Source organism: Haliaeetus albicilla, chromosome 13 (assembly GCF_947461875.1).
Source record: "Haliaeetus albicilla chromosome 13, bHalAlb1.1, whole genome shotgun sequence".
In the NCBI taxonomy this organism is placed as follows: Eukaryota; Metazoa; Chordata; class Aves; order Accipitriformes; family Accipitridae; genus Haliaeetus; species Haliaeetus albicilla.
This window is the reverse complement of record NC_091495.1, coordinates 16586806-16603498: the sequence shown is the minus strand read 5'-3', so window position 1 is coordinate 16603498 and position 16693 is coordinate 16586806. Positions and strand designations below refer to the sequence as shown.

General features: G+C 40.9%; 1 protein-coding gene across 1 annotated transcript; it reads right to left on the bottom strand.

The window, feature by feature from the left end:
* Window positions 1–98: 98 nt before the first annotated feature.
* On the bottom strand, window positions 99–16641 carry SLC3A1 (solute carrier family 3 member 1). Its single transcript, XM_069800296.1, has 10 exons — window positions 15736–16641; window positions 14348–14527; window positions 12518–12672; window positions 11337–11462; window positions 7831–7950; window positions 6689–6813; window positions 5207–5405; window positions 4235–4381; window positions 1684–1800; window positions 99–862 (listed from the first exon to the last, which is right to left on the bottom strand). The coding sequence occupies exons 1-10, from the start codon at window positions 16160–16162 to the stop codon at window positions 422–424; spliced, it is 2037 nt and encodes a 678-aa protein (XP_069656397.1). The 5' UTR covers window positions 16163–16641; the 3' UTR covers window positions 99–421.
* Window positions 16642–16693: the final 52 nt, after the last annotated feature.

The window sequence follows — 16693 nt, the reverse complement described above, 5'->3', positions numbered from 1 at the left end:
GCTTGCTTTTACCTATTTTAACAAATATAGGGACACCCCTTTAGAATAAGTTTTACAAATCTACAGAATTCCAAAAAGTTAGTATGAATTGCCACAGGCTTTGGATTCCACTGGAGCTCTTAATGACCAGCAACTGCAAGGGGCAGCACCCAGAAAGCAACTGTTGCCTTTCTTCACAAAAATACCCACACTTAAACAGGACAAGTTTATGTTTCTTCTCCACAGACCCTAAGGGGGAGTTTATACCATACTTTTTCATCACCATTACAGATGCAAAACTATTGGGTATCTGTTCTATTTTTCAGGACTTTTATTTTGTACACAAAGTTTTAAAAGCCAAAGAAAACTGAAAATTTTCAGCATTTCCCTGAAGCCAACATTTTCTAAATTAACATGAAAGTTGGTTACTCTACTCCTGCACTTAACAATTCACATAGAGTAAATTGAAAGCACTGGAATAACAAGCTTTTTCTGCCACAAAACATTTTCCTTGAAAAGCTTCCATAGTATGAACAGGCTTTGCTGTTTTATATTCGAGGACTAGGCCTTCTCCCGTTTCAGTTTTAATTAGTTCAGTATTGACAGCTTTACCAGCATTGCTAAAATTAGTACTTAGTCTTATAATAGCTTCAGATGGAAGGTTAGGAACTATAGCTTTCAAGTCTATTGTCGATTCCTGCCCAAAATTGAGAACCATCATAAAGACTCTGTCTAAGCCATCCAATTCCCTCACATACACAAAAACATTACTGTCATTCCAGATGTAGCACATCCACCCCCGATGAATGGGGAGCTCACTGTTGCGAAGTAAAGTTAGCTCTCTGTACAAATTCAGGGTTGAGTTGGACCAGTTCATCTGGATCTGCAACAGTACGTATTAACAGGGTCATTTTGTTGTACTGAATGTAGGAAATACTACTTACCTCTCACACCCACACAGTCTGCTAGGAACATACCCATTAGGATTCTGTTTTGACAATTATCTCTTCAAATTTGTCTGCAAATTACACTGAAAAATTGCTTTTTCTTAGGCGCTTCCTTGGCATTTGTGGAGTGGCAGAGACAGATATTACTAGGCATGAAAATTTCGCCAGCACTAACACTGTTTCTTCCTCCCACAGCATCCTTACAGTACCGTTTATTCGGGAGAAAGCCACAGCCATTCAAGGCTTGATACTGAATTTTTTTCATTGAGTCTAATCTACTAAAGTCACAGGGTTTGTTTCATGTTTTATATTTTTTCTGTCTTATTTTTTTCTGTCTTCAATTCTGGTCAGCACTGTAGATCAGCAAAATCTGTTTGAATCACTGCTCTACTTACATTAGAGATGGTCTATGTTAAGTTCTTGTAACAAGACCAGTGCTTTCTATAGTCATAGAAATGAAAAGAAAAAAAAAAAAGGACCAGATTTCAATTTCATATTAAAATGATTAAAAGGATGTTAAAGAGCCAAATTGCCACATTTGCATCATAATTGCAGTTGCTCTGCTTAAATTAATATAGATGAAGTAGGCTCCTTGCTGGTGCAAAGATTTCCTGTTCTGAGAATTGTGAGGATTCAGTGCTTTTTTTTCCCTTGAGTTTGTTCTTACTGCCAATTCCCACTAAGTAAAAGAAGTCAGAGAAAAATAGATACATTACAATATTTTTAGACTATTAGTTTGTCACACATAGGTACCTACTTCAACATTTACACTTTGGTAGTCAGAGTTAACAGGTAACCAGCTACTGTTGCCTTCAGTAAAACCAGCATTAACTTTGCCATTCCACTGCATGGGGGATTTCTCTGGAAAGGTAACCTAGAAAATAAAGTGGCAATTAGTATAATAAAAAAGTTATCCCTTAAATAGCATGTTCTCACATCTTTCAAATGATTGCCATTTCAGTATTGCTTTCTTCGGTTTAAGTTGAAATTTAATAAGGAGGATGTAATCCTGCTCCAAATCTAAAGAGAAAATAAGAATCAAGACAGTTCCTGAAATGGAGAATGGATGGTCTCATGGATACAGCATCACTGGGTAAAATGCGAAATTCCCAAATGACTCCAGTAGAATTGTCTCCCCTTGCAACAGATGCTTGGATAAAAGTTTACTAATGACACCTGGGATATTCTGATATATATCTAGATGTGCAGTGAGTGAATATATGACTCCTAAGAAGAGATGCTGTTAAAATAACAGTAAACAACGAGTAAATGCTTTTCAGTGTCTGTTCTTTTGTAACCATCACACTTTTCACCTTAGAACTCTTCAAGCTTACATTTGCAATGGGTACAATTTGGACAGGATTGTTTGTGTTAGAAAGATAAAATTATTTCCAAGTGCAAAAACTATTGAAAACCAGCTTTTAGCTGATTAAAAAGTGTCAATGTAAAAAGTCTGAAGTTCTCATTTTGAAGAATCCAGAAAGATTCTGATAAAGCTTCCTCATTGTTATTGAAGAGCTTCCAAAAGATCTGACACTTAAACTTAATGATATAAGAGGGCATAAAATATTTTGCACATACTTGGAGTGTTTGTTTTCCATGAAAACTATTTTTCATATAAAGGCCACTTTTCAATACAATCTGTCAGAACAGCAGCTCAACAAAAGAAATTGTCACTTTGCTTTGTGACATTACAAATAACGGGTTTCTCCTTTTAGCATGTTCTGAAAAGCAGGGGGAAAAAAAAAATCCTAAGTTTTCAACACTGGTAATGCTCCCTTTCATCTTCACCTCTTCAAGCTTCTCCTGAAGTGTTTCAAATGCTGGGGCTAAAACTATACCCTGAGCAAATACTCTCCATCTTTCTAAGACACTCATTAATCAGGGAATCTTCCTCTCCAGATTGAGTGAAGAGTGGTTTTGCATTGTTACAAAGCTGTGAGCCACAGGGTAGCCACTGAAAAAGAGTAAACCCCAAGGAGTCAAGGGCAAGCCACTTCTCTGGAGAGTATCATTCTGTCAGCAGTAATCAGCAGCAGTAAAAAAATGCAGGAGATATTTTGACCTAGGTGTTTCTCAGAGAAAATGAGATTTCCTTTTAAACCAGAGAATCATTTCCTCACATCTGAATCAGACAAACCTGGCGATGATCCCGTGCTTCTTGAAGTACCTCTTTCCCTTTGATACAAAGCTAGCCAACAGTGTTGCTAACATCATTGGAGTCTGTCTCATACCCTACCAGAGGCTTTCTAGAGCATTTGCCATAGGACCATGTTCTCATGGTGCACAAATATGGTCAGGAGAGGCAGAGCTGAGCTGTTCCTTTTGGGCATGACTTTTTCCAGTCATGCCCATGCATCTCAGGCAATGAGACACAACAGAAGTCAGGTATGATCATAGAAGAGACAAGAAATTACAGGGGCTGAATGTGAAAGCTTTTAAGTTATGCAGGTCAGCACAGTGTGAAAGGCACAGAGACTTTGTTTTAATCCCTTGACCTTGAATAAACTTCTGAAAATTTCTGTAAACTAACAAACATCCTGTCATGTGTTACTATGATCAAGTGAGCTAGCCACCTGGTTCCCAGGCTCAGGTACCTAAATCCTTTAGAGAAAGGGATCTGAAAGACAAATCAAAAACCCCTGTGACAAGCAGAAGCCACTTCTGCTTGCCACCAGGCAATGCTAAGCAGGGGCTGGTCTGCGCTCCCACCCCTTTCTGGAGATCCTTTCTTCAGAGCTTGGGCACATTGTAGAGGGCTGTGGCTTAGGCAGGTGCCTTTGCACAGTCAGAGCAAAGCAGTCCGCAGGAGATGGTGACTGTAGCTACGGTCTCTCATGAACTCTGATGTCCTTTAAATAGCAGCCAGGAAATAATGGACTTTGACATAGTGACTAGGGTACTTCTGTGGGAGGAAGGACAGAGACTCAATTCCTCTTGCCTTCGATGACTGCAACACACCTCTCCCAACCACTAGCCCAGGCTCGGTCTTGGCACTTGCTGCCCTTTCTGCTGAAGCGAAGCAAAGCAACACCACTGCAAACCACGCAAGACTGATCTGGCAGAGGACAGAAATCAGGGACCATGATTGCAGTCTAGCAGTTCAAACACACAGGAAGGCCTTGGTTCTCGTCTCTGGCCTGGCCATTTCCATGTGCTGTCCAATGATTTTGCCATGGGGAACACAGAAAACCAGCTAAATGGTGAGAAAGACTGCATTTGGTTAACAAAACAAAAGTTCTAGTATTTTTGAAACATCTGTTACTCAGAACTAAACAACAACAGGATCAGAGTTTATCCGCTCTTACATTTTCTGATGCAGTGTTCTCCATGCCTATTTCTTCACCATAGTAAGTTACAGGAGTACCAGGGAGGGTTAAAAGCAGCATGTTCATAACATTGATGTACTCCTTCCCAATCCGAGATGAAATCCGAGCAGTGTTAGGGCTTCCAACCTGAAGAAAACATCATTCGGTTAAACACATTATAAAATTCCATGCATATGTGAAATTAGTTAACTAATTTAACAAGGTAGTAGGTTTTTTTTTTCTTCCCCCTCCAGGCCTGTGAGGGCAATTATCTTTTTTATCTTGGTGCCAGTACAAACTTCTGCCCCAAATAATTTAGTACACAGAAGCCCTGCCAGCAGCACACGAGGCAGAAGTGAGGAGAGATGACAATTAACAACTTTCCACAATTACAGTTCCCTCAAGATTTCTGTCGTTTTCTCCACTGTGTGAAGGTGGTGCTTGTTTTGAAAAGACCTCTTGCATATCCCAAACATGCTGCCTAGCAAAGATCAGCAAGGTTTTATGTTAACTGCCCTCAGCTTCCTGCTGTGTTGTTCCCTGGCCCCAGGTTGTCTCCAGAATCCATTATTGCACTGAGTCAGTTTACAGCCAAAGATAATTGTACCAATCCCATCCTCACTGGTGGTTTAAGCCAATGCCCCACACTACATTAGACACCAAGGGAGAGGCATGATCATAAATTCCCTTCTGTCACCCTTGCACAGGGAGTGTAACTGTTATCGAAGGGCAGGACAGCCAGCTGGCCAATGCCAATGACTCCGACTACAGCAGCTGAGAGTTTCACAGGGGTACATGTGAATGTACATCTACTACAGCTCAGCCATGGGCTCAGGCTGCTGCTGATCCCACTGAAATCAACATGTGTGCGGAGAGGGGATGGTCCTATCACTGTTAGGGGAACTACCACCTATAGGTTTCTATCACCTATAGAACAGGCCCTTCCTGTAAGTGTTGGTCTAGGATTCTTACCGCCCAGTTTGGCCATTTTCCTGCAGGCATGTTTTTCATCCACAAGTTGACAGCTTCAAAAATACTGTTGCCTGATAGATTTTTCATGTTAATTAGGTTGAAATTGAAGGGAAAATCTGCTTCTTGGATAAAAGTTGCTCCATAATACATCATTGTTGCCTCAATGTCTTCCTTTTCATCACCATCAGAACCCATAAATCTACAAAGAAGTGCACAAATACCTTTTTTGGCTCATTCTTGGTTTGCACAGAGCAGAAGGAAGCTAGGAATGGTGTTGGACATACGTATAAAATAACACAGCCTTAAGAATTACATTTGCTTCTTGCCTCCCCATCAAAAAAGATTAATAGAGAGAAACAACATTCTGTAAAGCAGACAAGGAGACAAGAAGATATATTTCTTGGAAATCTCTGAAGAAAAATCTACAAGAGTCAATGCAAGGCTGCAAGTATCTGACTGAAGTCTTGCCTTTCTGAATCCATATCCACAGACTCCATTCCAGCAATTTCCATACTTTCCTTTACAGAAAAGGACCTGGGGTCACCCCAATTTGAACATGACCCAGTGATGTGCCCTTGCAGCAAAGGTGGCTAATGGTATCCTGGGCTGCATTAAGAGGACTGTTCCCAGCAGGTTGAGGGAGGTGATCCTTCTCCTTTACTCAGCACTGGTGAGGCTACACCTGGAGTGTGGTGTCCAGTTCTGGGCTCCTCAGTGCAAAAGAAACATGGACATACTGGAGAAAGTCCAGCAAAGAGCCCCTAAGACCATTAAGGGACTGGAGCATCTCTCCTATGAGGAGAGGGTGAGAGAGCTGGGACTGTTCAGCCTGGAGAACAAAAGTCTCAGGGGGGTCTCATCAATGTATGTAAATACATGAAGGGAGGGTGCAAGGGCGATGGAGCCAGGTTCTTTTCAATGGTGCCCAGTGCCAGGACCAGACGCAATGGGCACAAACTGAGGAAACACTTTTTCACTGTGAGGGTGACCGAGCCCCGGCACGGATTTCCCAGGGAAGTTGTGGAGTCTCCATTCTTGCAGATGTTCAAAAGCCATCTGGACAAATTCCTGTGCAACTGGCTCTAGGTGGCCCTGATGAGCAGGGGGGCTGGACCAGATAGCCTCCAGAGGTCCCTTCCAAACTCAATCATTCTGTCATTTTAACAATCTCTGACTGCGAGTCTGACATGAACTGCGCTATTAATACTATACAATAAATCAGCCACAGGGCTGATTAATTACAGTGTCTCTGTGAGCTGAATGGTCGCCCATTCTTGTACAGTCCGTAGATACCACAGAGTTACCGAGACCAATTCATTTCCTTCCCTTCACACATTGGGAGGAGATAGCATAGCCTATGCACTGCTATTTGCATTTAAGGAAGAAAACTTTTTATGGTATATGTTATTAAGAAAACATTTTATTGCTAGCAAGAGGGCGACAAATATTAGAGAGAAATTCACTAGCTGTAATAATGATTACCTGTATCGGCCAGGTTCACTGCTGAACTGATTCATGGTTTGACGGAAGCTACGGATGATATCATGCATACCAACTTGCATGGTTGTGTAGTCATGGTAGAGCTGAGAATAAGCTGTGATGCTCTCCTTGAAGAATACAATATTTCCCATTAGTTCACCAATATTTTAGATTTCAGAACTCTCCAAATTCTTCCCATCCTTTCCTGAGACAATGCAGTCCAGAAAAATTTCAACTGAAATGAGTTTAGCATACCAACACTAACAGCGCAGAGTTGAACGGCACTTGGGGAACTCTGAAGGTATGTTAGAAGAGGGCTAATTATTTTGGATCCCATCCTTCAGGAGGTAGAGTCCACCCGCAGCACTAATCAACCAAGCCCATCTGCAGCAGCAAGCACAGCAGGTGCTGTGGCCACACACCAGGCTGGGAAGATGGACAACATTGTTGTGGTAACTTATAAAGGCAACGATACTTGTGGAGGTTGACCAGTTTTATGCAATCCCAAACTCTGCGTGGGAATGGTGTCTTAGTGCTGGCACTATCTGGGAATGTCACCAAGTTTGCTACTTCAGCAAAAGCAAACAGCATAAATAACAGGGTGCATGCTTCTGAATGTGTCTGGCCACCTCTCACTGTGACACACTGCCAATACGAGGTTTTTTGTTTTACTCTGATTCCTACTAGCAATGTAGAAGAAACACATGCCAGTAGCTGTTACAGAATCCCAAGCAGGCAAGAGCTCTGAGCTTATGTGCTGTAGTGGGCTCCCCAAAGACAACCAATCAACTATTAAAAATCACAAGACTCGTCTTTTTAGAATGTAAATTGAAAAGCAAATTATTTTAAACAGAAAATTCAAAGCAACAGTGTCAGAACAGAAATGGGAAGTGTATATGGACAATTCTCCTCCCGCCCACAGCACTCCTCCTTGCAGGTATCTCACTGACCTACATCCTCAGCCCAGGGGCTTCTTTCTTGTATGTGCTCCTTCTGCAGAGCACCTGGGAGCCACCTGCCTCCCAAGGGACATGGCTGACCCAGTCTTCCTAAAGCCACAGTTAAGACCCAAAAGAGTAAAACCATACACTCTCTCACCCCAGTAGGAAATACAGGAAAAAAAGCAAAGACAACATATACATTACTGGATTCTGGGACTTGTTTACTTGAGGTTCATCTCGGAGATGTGTTGCTTCTAAAAGAAATTTAACAGCACTGAAACTAAATCCATCAATTCCTTTGCTGAGCCAAAATTTGATAATATCCTAGACAAAGGTAAAAATTGAGAAGTCCAAGTGAGCCCACCCCATTCAAAACAGTATATACTTAAAAAGAAAAATAAACCTGTTAGGAGGTATTAATATGTAACAATTTATTTTTTAATTTGTACTTCAAATTTTACTAGAAGTTAAAGTGAGTCACGTTGATCTAAGGTCAAACTAAGATCTAAATCAAGCATATCTTATTATTTCATCCAGTATAAAAAAAGAAAAAGACTGGTCTCTGTAACTTCTCCAGTAATTCAGAAGACCAAAGCCAGGGCATGCCTTGCTAAAAGCCGTTTCTCATCTCATCCATCAAAACACTGGGCTAGTGCTAAGCACTGTTGTTGGTGAACACCTGTCATGGTTGCACACAATTAGAACACATGGATTCAAATATGCAAGAATATGTTGTTCTGCACAGACCTTGTGGCACCACTTTTCTTTTTGTACAATAGAGCTCTTAAAACACTTGTTCTCTCTTATTTGACTGATGTGAAATTTTTCAGTTTATTTTCAGGCTTATTTGTTGACTTGCAATAACATGAAAAACTGCCCAAGTTAACTGCTATCGATTCATGATTTCACTATCAAATTCAGAGGTTAGTGACTACTAATAAAATTATATCCCACTTCAGTAGCTATTATATTACTGCAGTTTTAATTGCTCTAGTTTTAACAAACACCTCTAAAGTTCAGTTCCTCTTGAGTGGTTTCTGCAAGCGTTCTTTTAGACCAGATACTTTTCTTCATCCGAGGACAAGTTTGGGGCTTTTGTGGTTTGGGGTTTTTTTGTTGTTGTTTGGTTGGGGTTTGGGGGTTTTTTGGGGGGGTGGGGGGGTGGGGGGGGGTGGTGTTTGTTTGTTTTGTTTTTTTAAAGACAGCTGTTGAATTGCCTTTTTTTAAATGTATGCAGTACACTTGCCTCAACAGACTGGAGTAGAACTAGTCCACACTCATACTTTACAGATTTTTGTTTGGCAAATAGACTCTGCCTTACTGAGCTGTACTTTCTCATAGAGCCATTCTGAAAACAGGACCTCTCGATATGGTGTCTGTCCGATACCGAATCCACCAAAAATAAATTCATGCTTATTCATGTGCTCATCATAAACGAAACACCAGGTATCAGCAGTGCAAATATCAAATACCAATGCAGTACTCACTACAACAATTCTATTTTTATTTATGCAAGAAAGCTACAAGGTGCCAGCTGCTAAGTTTCATTGCTCTTGCATGCCCTGTTGCTAAACCAAAGTCTTGAGCTTCTCCAGAAGAGTCCATTTGCTTCCTGCTCAGTCCTCCTAACCTTCTGAAACAGGATTTTTAATTAAAATAGTAGATAAAGATTATTCTTTAACATGCTGGAGCAATTAATGTTCATAAGCATTTACCAAAGGTTGGTGTTACCAGGCCAAACTTACTAGTTTTCATTTCATTTCTTTGCATAGGAAATGCAGCCTCTATTTGCTACTGGAGCTTCAGTAATGTATCTGGTACCATTAAAAAAAAAATTAGGCAAGACCATTGAAAAGTATGTGCAATACTAGGAAAAAAGGTGGAAGTGGCAAGACATGGCATTAAGGGAAGTATCAAGACAGAGAGGTTACTGATAGAATTCTTCAAGGATCAGTCTCAAGAGCAGTTTCATTTCACACTTTAGTTAACAAGTATAACCAAAAGTGTTTTGTTTCTTCATGCACATGCAGTACCCGCAGTAAGGGGAGACGCCCCACAGAGACAGTGAGACCATCACAGTACTACTGGGCAGCTGTGAAGACTACCGCCAAGAAATGCACCAAAATTCAACAGTACAAAGTAGCAAACACTTAAGAACTACATCAAAACACTTGAGGTAGCTGTATGACCTCATGGGGTATAGCTTTAAGGGGAAAAAAAAAAAAGAAAAAAGAAAAAAGCAGCAATTGTCAGACTTCCCATGTTCAGGCCCACTTCCCTATATTTTTAGGAATTCTACATTGTCTGCTGGGAGACATGATGCAGACAAGCATGAGGTTTCATCAGAGCACCACCCCCTTACCTTGGTGACTCACTAGTGCTGTGATGGCTGTCTATCTGTCTCTCTCCCCTGTAAAGTCATCAGAGATGTAGACAGATTGAAACTCACTATCTCCCCCTTATCCACAAGCCCAGGCATTCCTTGTAATTCAAATCAGCATTTCCTAGCTTTCTTGAAAATGCAAATATCTCTTTGCTAAAACAAGGTGCTATTCCCACATTTGACTGGCTAATTAACAGCTCCTTGTATCAACAGATATAAAAAATTCTCTCCACGTGAGTGATTCAACTCTGTTTCAGCACAGGCTTCAGTTCGGGAGCCGCTTTACCATCCACGTCAATCCTTCCATTAGTTGTTGTCCTTGATACAACATCCAAATGCGCTAAGTGCCTTCATTCTTGGCTCCTGATGGAGACTAGAGCTGAAAGCAGTTAACTGCTTCCAGACAGCAGTCACGTTGGATTACTTGAGTACTAGCACCAACTTCAAAGCAAGTAACAGCAATCCTAAGTCACAGAGGAGGAAGTACCTATACCACTGTACAAGGTTCTGCCCAGACATTTTTTCTGTTCAATTTGTTTAATTCTGGCCATTTGCATTTGAGAAAATCCTCAGGCTGGAAGCACTCCGAGGAGTAAGTAGCGGCTAAACAAAGGGACAGAGAGTCTCTCACTTCAGGGACGATTGAAAAAGCCCCCCACCCCCCATTTAATCTTAACAAATGCTGAAGGGGGATGTTGTCAGAGCTGAAAACCAAATAAAATAAACAAGGGTGGGAAAAGCTATTTCAGCTGAAAGACAGGTTTCATTCATAGAAAGCTAAGAACGAACAGTTTGCAAATAAGGTTAGACTGACAAGTAGAGGGCTCCTGAAGAACCAAAGCAATTTTAAGATAGCCTTTAGTGGGAAGAAAAAGGGAAAGGGAGCTCCTTGTAAAGTGCAATAGCCTGTTTCAAAAACCCATCAAGATCTTGCCAGGCACTTGTAAGAGCAGGGGACTTAAGCAAAAAAAGCAATAGTCATACCTTCTTAAAATCCAGAGGACTGCAACACCACCTGCTGCCAATACTTCCACTCAAGGACAATTTTATTTGGATTTTTTTTTTTTGGTTGCCTGTTTGCTTTTAAATTAAAAAGACTTGAAGCAAAGTAGCTCCAATACTGGAAACATTACAGCATAAAGCTTGAATTTTGCTTATAAACTTAATGTTTGTCTAGACACTTTTTTGTTTCAATTGTTTACATATGCTGCAATCCTTGAATTATTTCCAACTAGATTGTAAATCACGTAGCACAAATAATCAGAGAAATTAAGTGAAGAAATAGCTGCTTTGCTGTTGGCACAGCAGCAGCGGGTTACATACTTACATGGATTTCTTGTTGGACAGCAAGGTTGCGAAAATTTAAGTCTGGTTGTTCTTTCCCAAACTGATGAAAATAACACTGCTTTCTCACATCATCAAACTGCCAGCTGGAATTCCCAAAGACACTCACCTGCTCATATAAGGGAGGGGGGTAATCAGAACTCCTAATTTAACAAACATTTACTCCTATGCATACTTTAATATGTGATGCATTACAAGCATATAATAAAGCACAAAATGCCTAATCAATGGCCTAAATTTTGAGTAGATTTTGGTACTTATATTTTACATTTCCTTCTCCTGCTAGTTGCTCTCCCTTTAGTTGTGCTTCACCACATGTATTTCTTGTTCAATGTTCTGGGGGTATTTTTGTTTGTTTGTTTTTTAAAGTAGACTTTCACTAGGAATTACTCAGAACAGAGAGGAAAACATGGGTGGGAACATTTCTGTTGGAATTGTTTTTCCTAAAACTTATTAAAAATAGCTTTAGTTAACTTAGAGCTTTCTGCAATCTGGTATTATCCCTTTGAAGTGCCAACAACAGTCAGCATGTTAAAATGTTAACTTTATCATCATCTCTGTAATAAAAGATTCCAAAAGCTAAAATAGCTCTTAAGACTCAAAGTTTAAAGAGAAATTACACCAGCTAGTACAAAATATTAATTCCACCTTGAGTTTTTAGAACACACAAGTTCCTAATCATGCACCCATCAGTTCAAATTTCAAATAAATATATTTGAAATAGGCAACACACTTTCTGGCCTGATCACCTTCCAGAAAAAGGAAAGAAGCCAAGAACACACTGTTTTGTTTCCCTTCCCACCAACTATGATTTCAGAGGAGCTGAGCTAAAGTTTCTAGAGCAGAGTACCCAGACACAGAAGGGGGCACATGTGAACAACTCGCACACAACTACCCCTTTTTTTGTTTGTTCAGCGAGTGAAGATTTAACACTGAGGTAAAGAAGCAAAAGTAATTTTTTAAATTCTGTTTGAAATAGGAACTCCTCCCCTCTGAGCTCATTTAAGTCTTAATCTGCACTAGCTCATTTAGTAACATCAGTTTGTACATCTCAACAGTCATTTATAACCCAGCATTCATTGGGACAATTATGTTACAGCTGCTTTTGCTACGTGGCAGCCTGCATCCAGCTTGGGATTTGCACATGTCCCTTCCTGTATTTACCCAGTTGTTTGGAGGAGTGACCGAACCAGCAGCCTGTGTGCAGTCCTGCCAGATGTAGTAGTCCGTGTACTTCCCAGTCCGATTGCGACTCAGCTGAAACCATCGGTGTTTGTCACTTGTGTGGTTTGGTATTAAATCCATTATCACCTTTAGCCCTTAAAAGTCAAACCATAAAAAACCCCTATTAAATTTAACCTTTCAAGACAAAGTTCACATTTTTTCTTAATGCAGTATCACAAGTGTTTGGGCTTCTTCCATCCCAGAGGTCTGGGAAAAGAGAGAGGCAAAAAACCCCACAGAAAGCCCCAGACTACCAACACAGTTAGACTAACTAGAGTCTGCAAGCAGCTGCAACACATCTTGCTGGTACTGTTCTCCCCAGCCCATTGCTGGGGAGGGAAAGAAGGGGGAAGAAAAAAATCAGAACAGATTTCTGCTGTTATGAACCACTTCCACTAACTCTGCCTTCAACATCTGCCTCTCACCTCCCAAGTGGGAAAGGCACTTCACCAGTCTAGCATCAGTGAACACACGTTCTTCCTCACCCTTCCTAAAGACTAGACATTTTTTGAAATCCCAAATGTTTTTGGGACTGGCAAACCATTTTCCATTCAGCCCAAGAGCTGTAAGGGGAAACACCTGAATAAACATTTGGTCTAAGGCATAAACACACCAACCAAGGATGCAATCGCAGGAAGGAAGCATATGTTCCCTTCCAACCCTGAAATGGTCTTTCTGCTTTCTTCAGAAAGCAGCCAGTCATAAAATGCAGCCAGAAACAACTGTATCTCAGCCTTGATCCCCCAGACTGTCAATGCCCATACCGTATGTGATAGCATATGTCCATACATTCTATATGGTATGTCTGAATATTTTGATGGTTTTAATATTTTGTACCAGCCATGGAAACTGGTTTGCTGCTAGATGATTGTAAAAGTGAGATTTGGTAAATAGTTATTAGAAATCTCATACTAACACTATGAGTGAAAGAATAGACAATAGTATAGCCAAGCAATTAACTAGCAGAGGTAGTTACTCATAAGTTTTGCAGTTCTTTGCTCTTATGACTAGATGTTCCTGTACGCTAGATGAGAACAATGTTGAAGCTGATCACATGTGATTGAAACTGCGTTAAGCTTCAAGATCAAAGAACAAGGACAAGAACAAAGACTTCAAGGACAGCCAATCTCAAATGGGTTGGTGGTCATCAAAGCAGCCCTTCAACTCAGATGAAATCTTCATTGCGCATGATCGGATGTAGGCAGTACTATGATAATCAGTTACAATAATTTTTATGTATATGTATACTAGTCTGATTAATATGTAATTGTTACTCCATATAACCTGTTTGTGCTGAAGCTGTGGTATGCATGCTAGCTGGAATTAACCCCTATGCATCCAGCGCTGCAATAAAGAATGCCTGCTTTCTAAAACTCCAAAACGAGTCTTTGAGAGTTTCTTCGACCAGCTTTTCAGTATCATATGCACAAGGGAGCCCCCCACCCACAAACACCCTTGTAGGGGACCATGCCTTTCAGAGAACGTACAGCAGCCCAATGCTGCTGTTGTAGCTCCCCACACCTTTGGTCCCGCTCCCAGCACTACCCCAGCACCCAAGGGTGGGAAACAGCATCACAGGGCTTGCGTTGCTGTGGAGCTAACGCATACCCTTCACTGGCACCTCCATCTGCTCCTGCTCAACGCCACCATGGGGGAATTGCCAGATGCACGAACTGAAATCTTACATCATTACCTAGTGCTACAAAGTACACCTGTATAATATGAGTAAATGTCTTTTTAATAGTCATTTTGCACGGAGTTGCAGCTTACCTCTGTCATGTATGGCTGCAAGCAGATTCTCAAAATCGCTCATTGATCCAAACATAGGATCAATATCATAGAAGTCTTCAGCTCCATATCCAAGGTCTTTCAAGGGGGACTTATAGAAAGAGGTGATCCAGATGGTTTTTATATTCAAATATATGATATGGTCCAGTTTTTCTTGGATACCTATTTGAAAGAAAAGGGCATCATCTGTTTAGAAAAGACAAAATGCTTTTGTTGAAATAAGTTTGCCGTGGGCTTAAAGATGGCATACAGGTCCCTTTGATACATAACCATCCCATTTTCACTGATCTCACATAGCAGGGAAACCTTGACATTTCTTCAGGGATGGCATGAGATCACAGAATGGAAACCATTCAAAGCCCCTTTTACAAGGAAGGTAAAACAGGAATTAAAAAAAATCAGATCAAACCAAATTTCTATTCTGTATCATAAAAATGTCTACAATTTCATTTAATAAATTTAACACTCACTGTTGAAAACAAGGTCTTAAATTTTGTTAAAACACAGCAACAGCACTGCTTTCCCATTTCAAGGAACATCAATTAATCCTCAGACCACCCAAAGGGAAGCACAATTTTAGTGCAAAGATCCCAGGTTTTCCCTACCTTACCAAAAAGTCTCTTACAGGGTTTTCCTGTTGTTTTCTGTAAGGACACCTCACTCCAGCCTCCTCTAGTATTTTTAAACCCAAGACTTTCCTATCTTTCTGATATGTTGCAACTGGCATGCAACTACAGAAACAGTTTCTTCTCTTCACTTGCCAGCAGAGTATATTATAGCTCGCGCTTCTCGTTTAGAAATTTATTGTCCATTACAGTGTTGAGCCTTCCCTTTCTGAAACAAAGTCTCAGCTAAGCTACTGATAAGTGACACTGTGTCTTGGTATCAGGAACCCCTTCTCAATGCATTCATAAGAGCTCAAAAACTTTTAGACCATGGACAAAACAAAGAGTAACACATCTTTCTCTCCTCTTTGTCAGTTTTATTTTTCCTCAGTTTTCCTTGTGGAAAGGCAGCCAATATAACATAACAAAGTACTCAGCACCATCCATCCTCCTGACTGACCTCAGTTTTGTGGAGATACTTTACTCTGATGGCAACTGTGCTGCTGCCCACTCTCAGCCCCACCACTAAACATCCATTCTAACTCCAGGCTTAGACTTAGCAACTTGAACAAGCAACTGCTACATTTATTCATGACAATGTGAATTGCCATTAATGATTAGTCAGACAACTTTTCTTCCCTTCTCCATTATGGTGGCTTTCTCTATTGGACTGTATGATGATTTTTTTTTTTTTTCCTGTATATATATATACACACACAACTGCCACACAGCTTTGCACATACCAAGAATAGAAATTCCACCCACCTTTCAGATCCCCATTCCCATCCATGTTGCTGTCCTTGAAGGAACGAGGATAGATCTGATACATAGGACCAGCCTGCCACCAGTCAAGGCACTTTGGAGAGAGAGCAATAATCGCTATTGTAGTGCACACAAGCACAACAGCAGCGGCAATTATAAGCCAGAAGAGAATCTCCCTGGTGACTCTGTACCGGGCTTGGCTGGAGAACTTCAGCAAGACTTCTTTCGGCATCCCCGCATAGGGCTTCAACAGCAGCTCCTCCATTGCCGCTGGGTCCACATCAACAACATGTGGTTTTGGCATTTCTTCTTGGCTACTGGTATCCATCTCCTTGTCATCAAAAGCCTCATTATGAACAAATCCGTTGTTCTCCACACCTCCCTTCTCACTCAGCTCCATAGGTAAGCTCTTAGCTTCCTCCTCAACCATTTTACTTCACGGGTCTTGTCCTGGAGACTCCTGCCACAGCAAGGAAGTGTTGCCAACACACCTTTGTTCAGTGAAATGAGAAGCAGCGTCATTAGCATCTGGGTTTATGATCAATCCTGACCAACTAGTCAAAGTTCAAAAAGAGACAAAAAGGGCAAAGTGCTCCTGCTCTTCCACATAATAGGCATCTTCAGCAAGATAACAAAATGCTACAAGAAAGCGCAGTCTTCCAGGGAGATAAGCCTATTGCTCATACCAGCCAAGCAGAGTTATGTTTACTGTTGCTCTCTCTGGTACACCAAACTTCTCTTCCTCTTGACAGCAGGGGAAAATCTGGGGGTTTTTACCACTAAAAGATTTAGTAAATATGCAGCTTTCCAGACTGGTCATGGTCTCCCCTGCCTGAAGCAGTCTGAGCATGAGTAATTTAAATATGGACAGCAAGAGAATGAGGTATTGACAACTTCTGGCCCCAAAGCAATAATACAAACTAAGAAGAAAAAATACAAAGGCCAGTTGCACTTTGTTTCT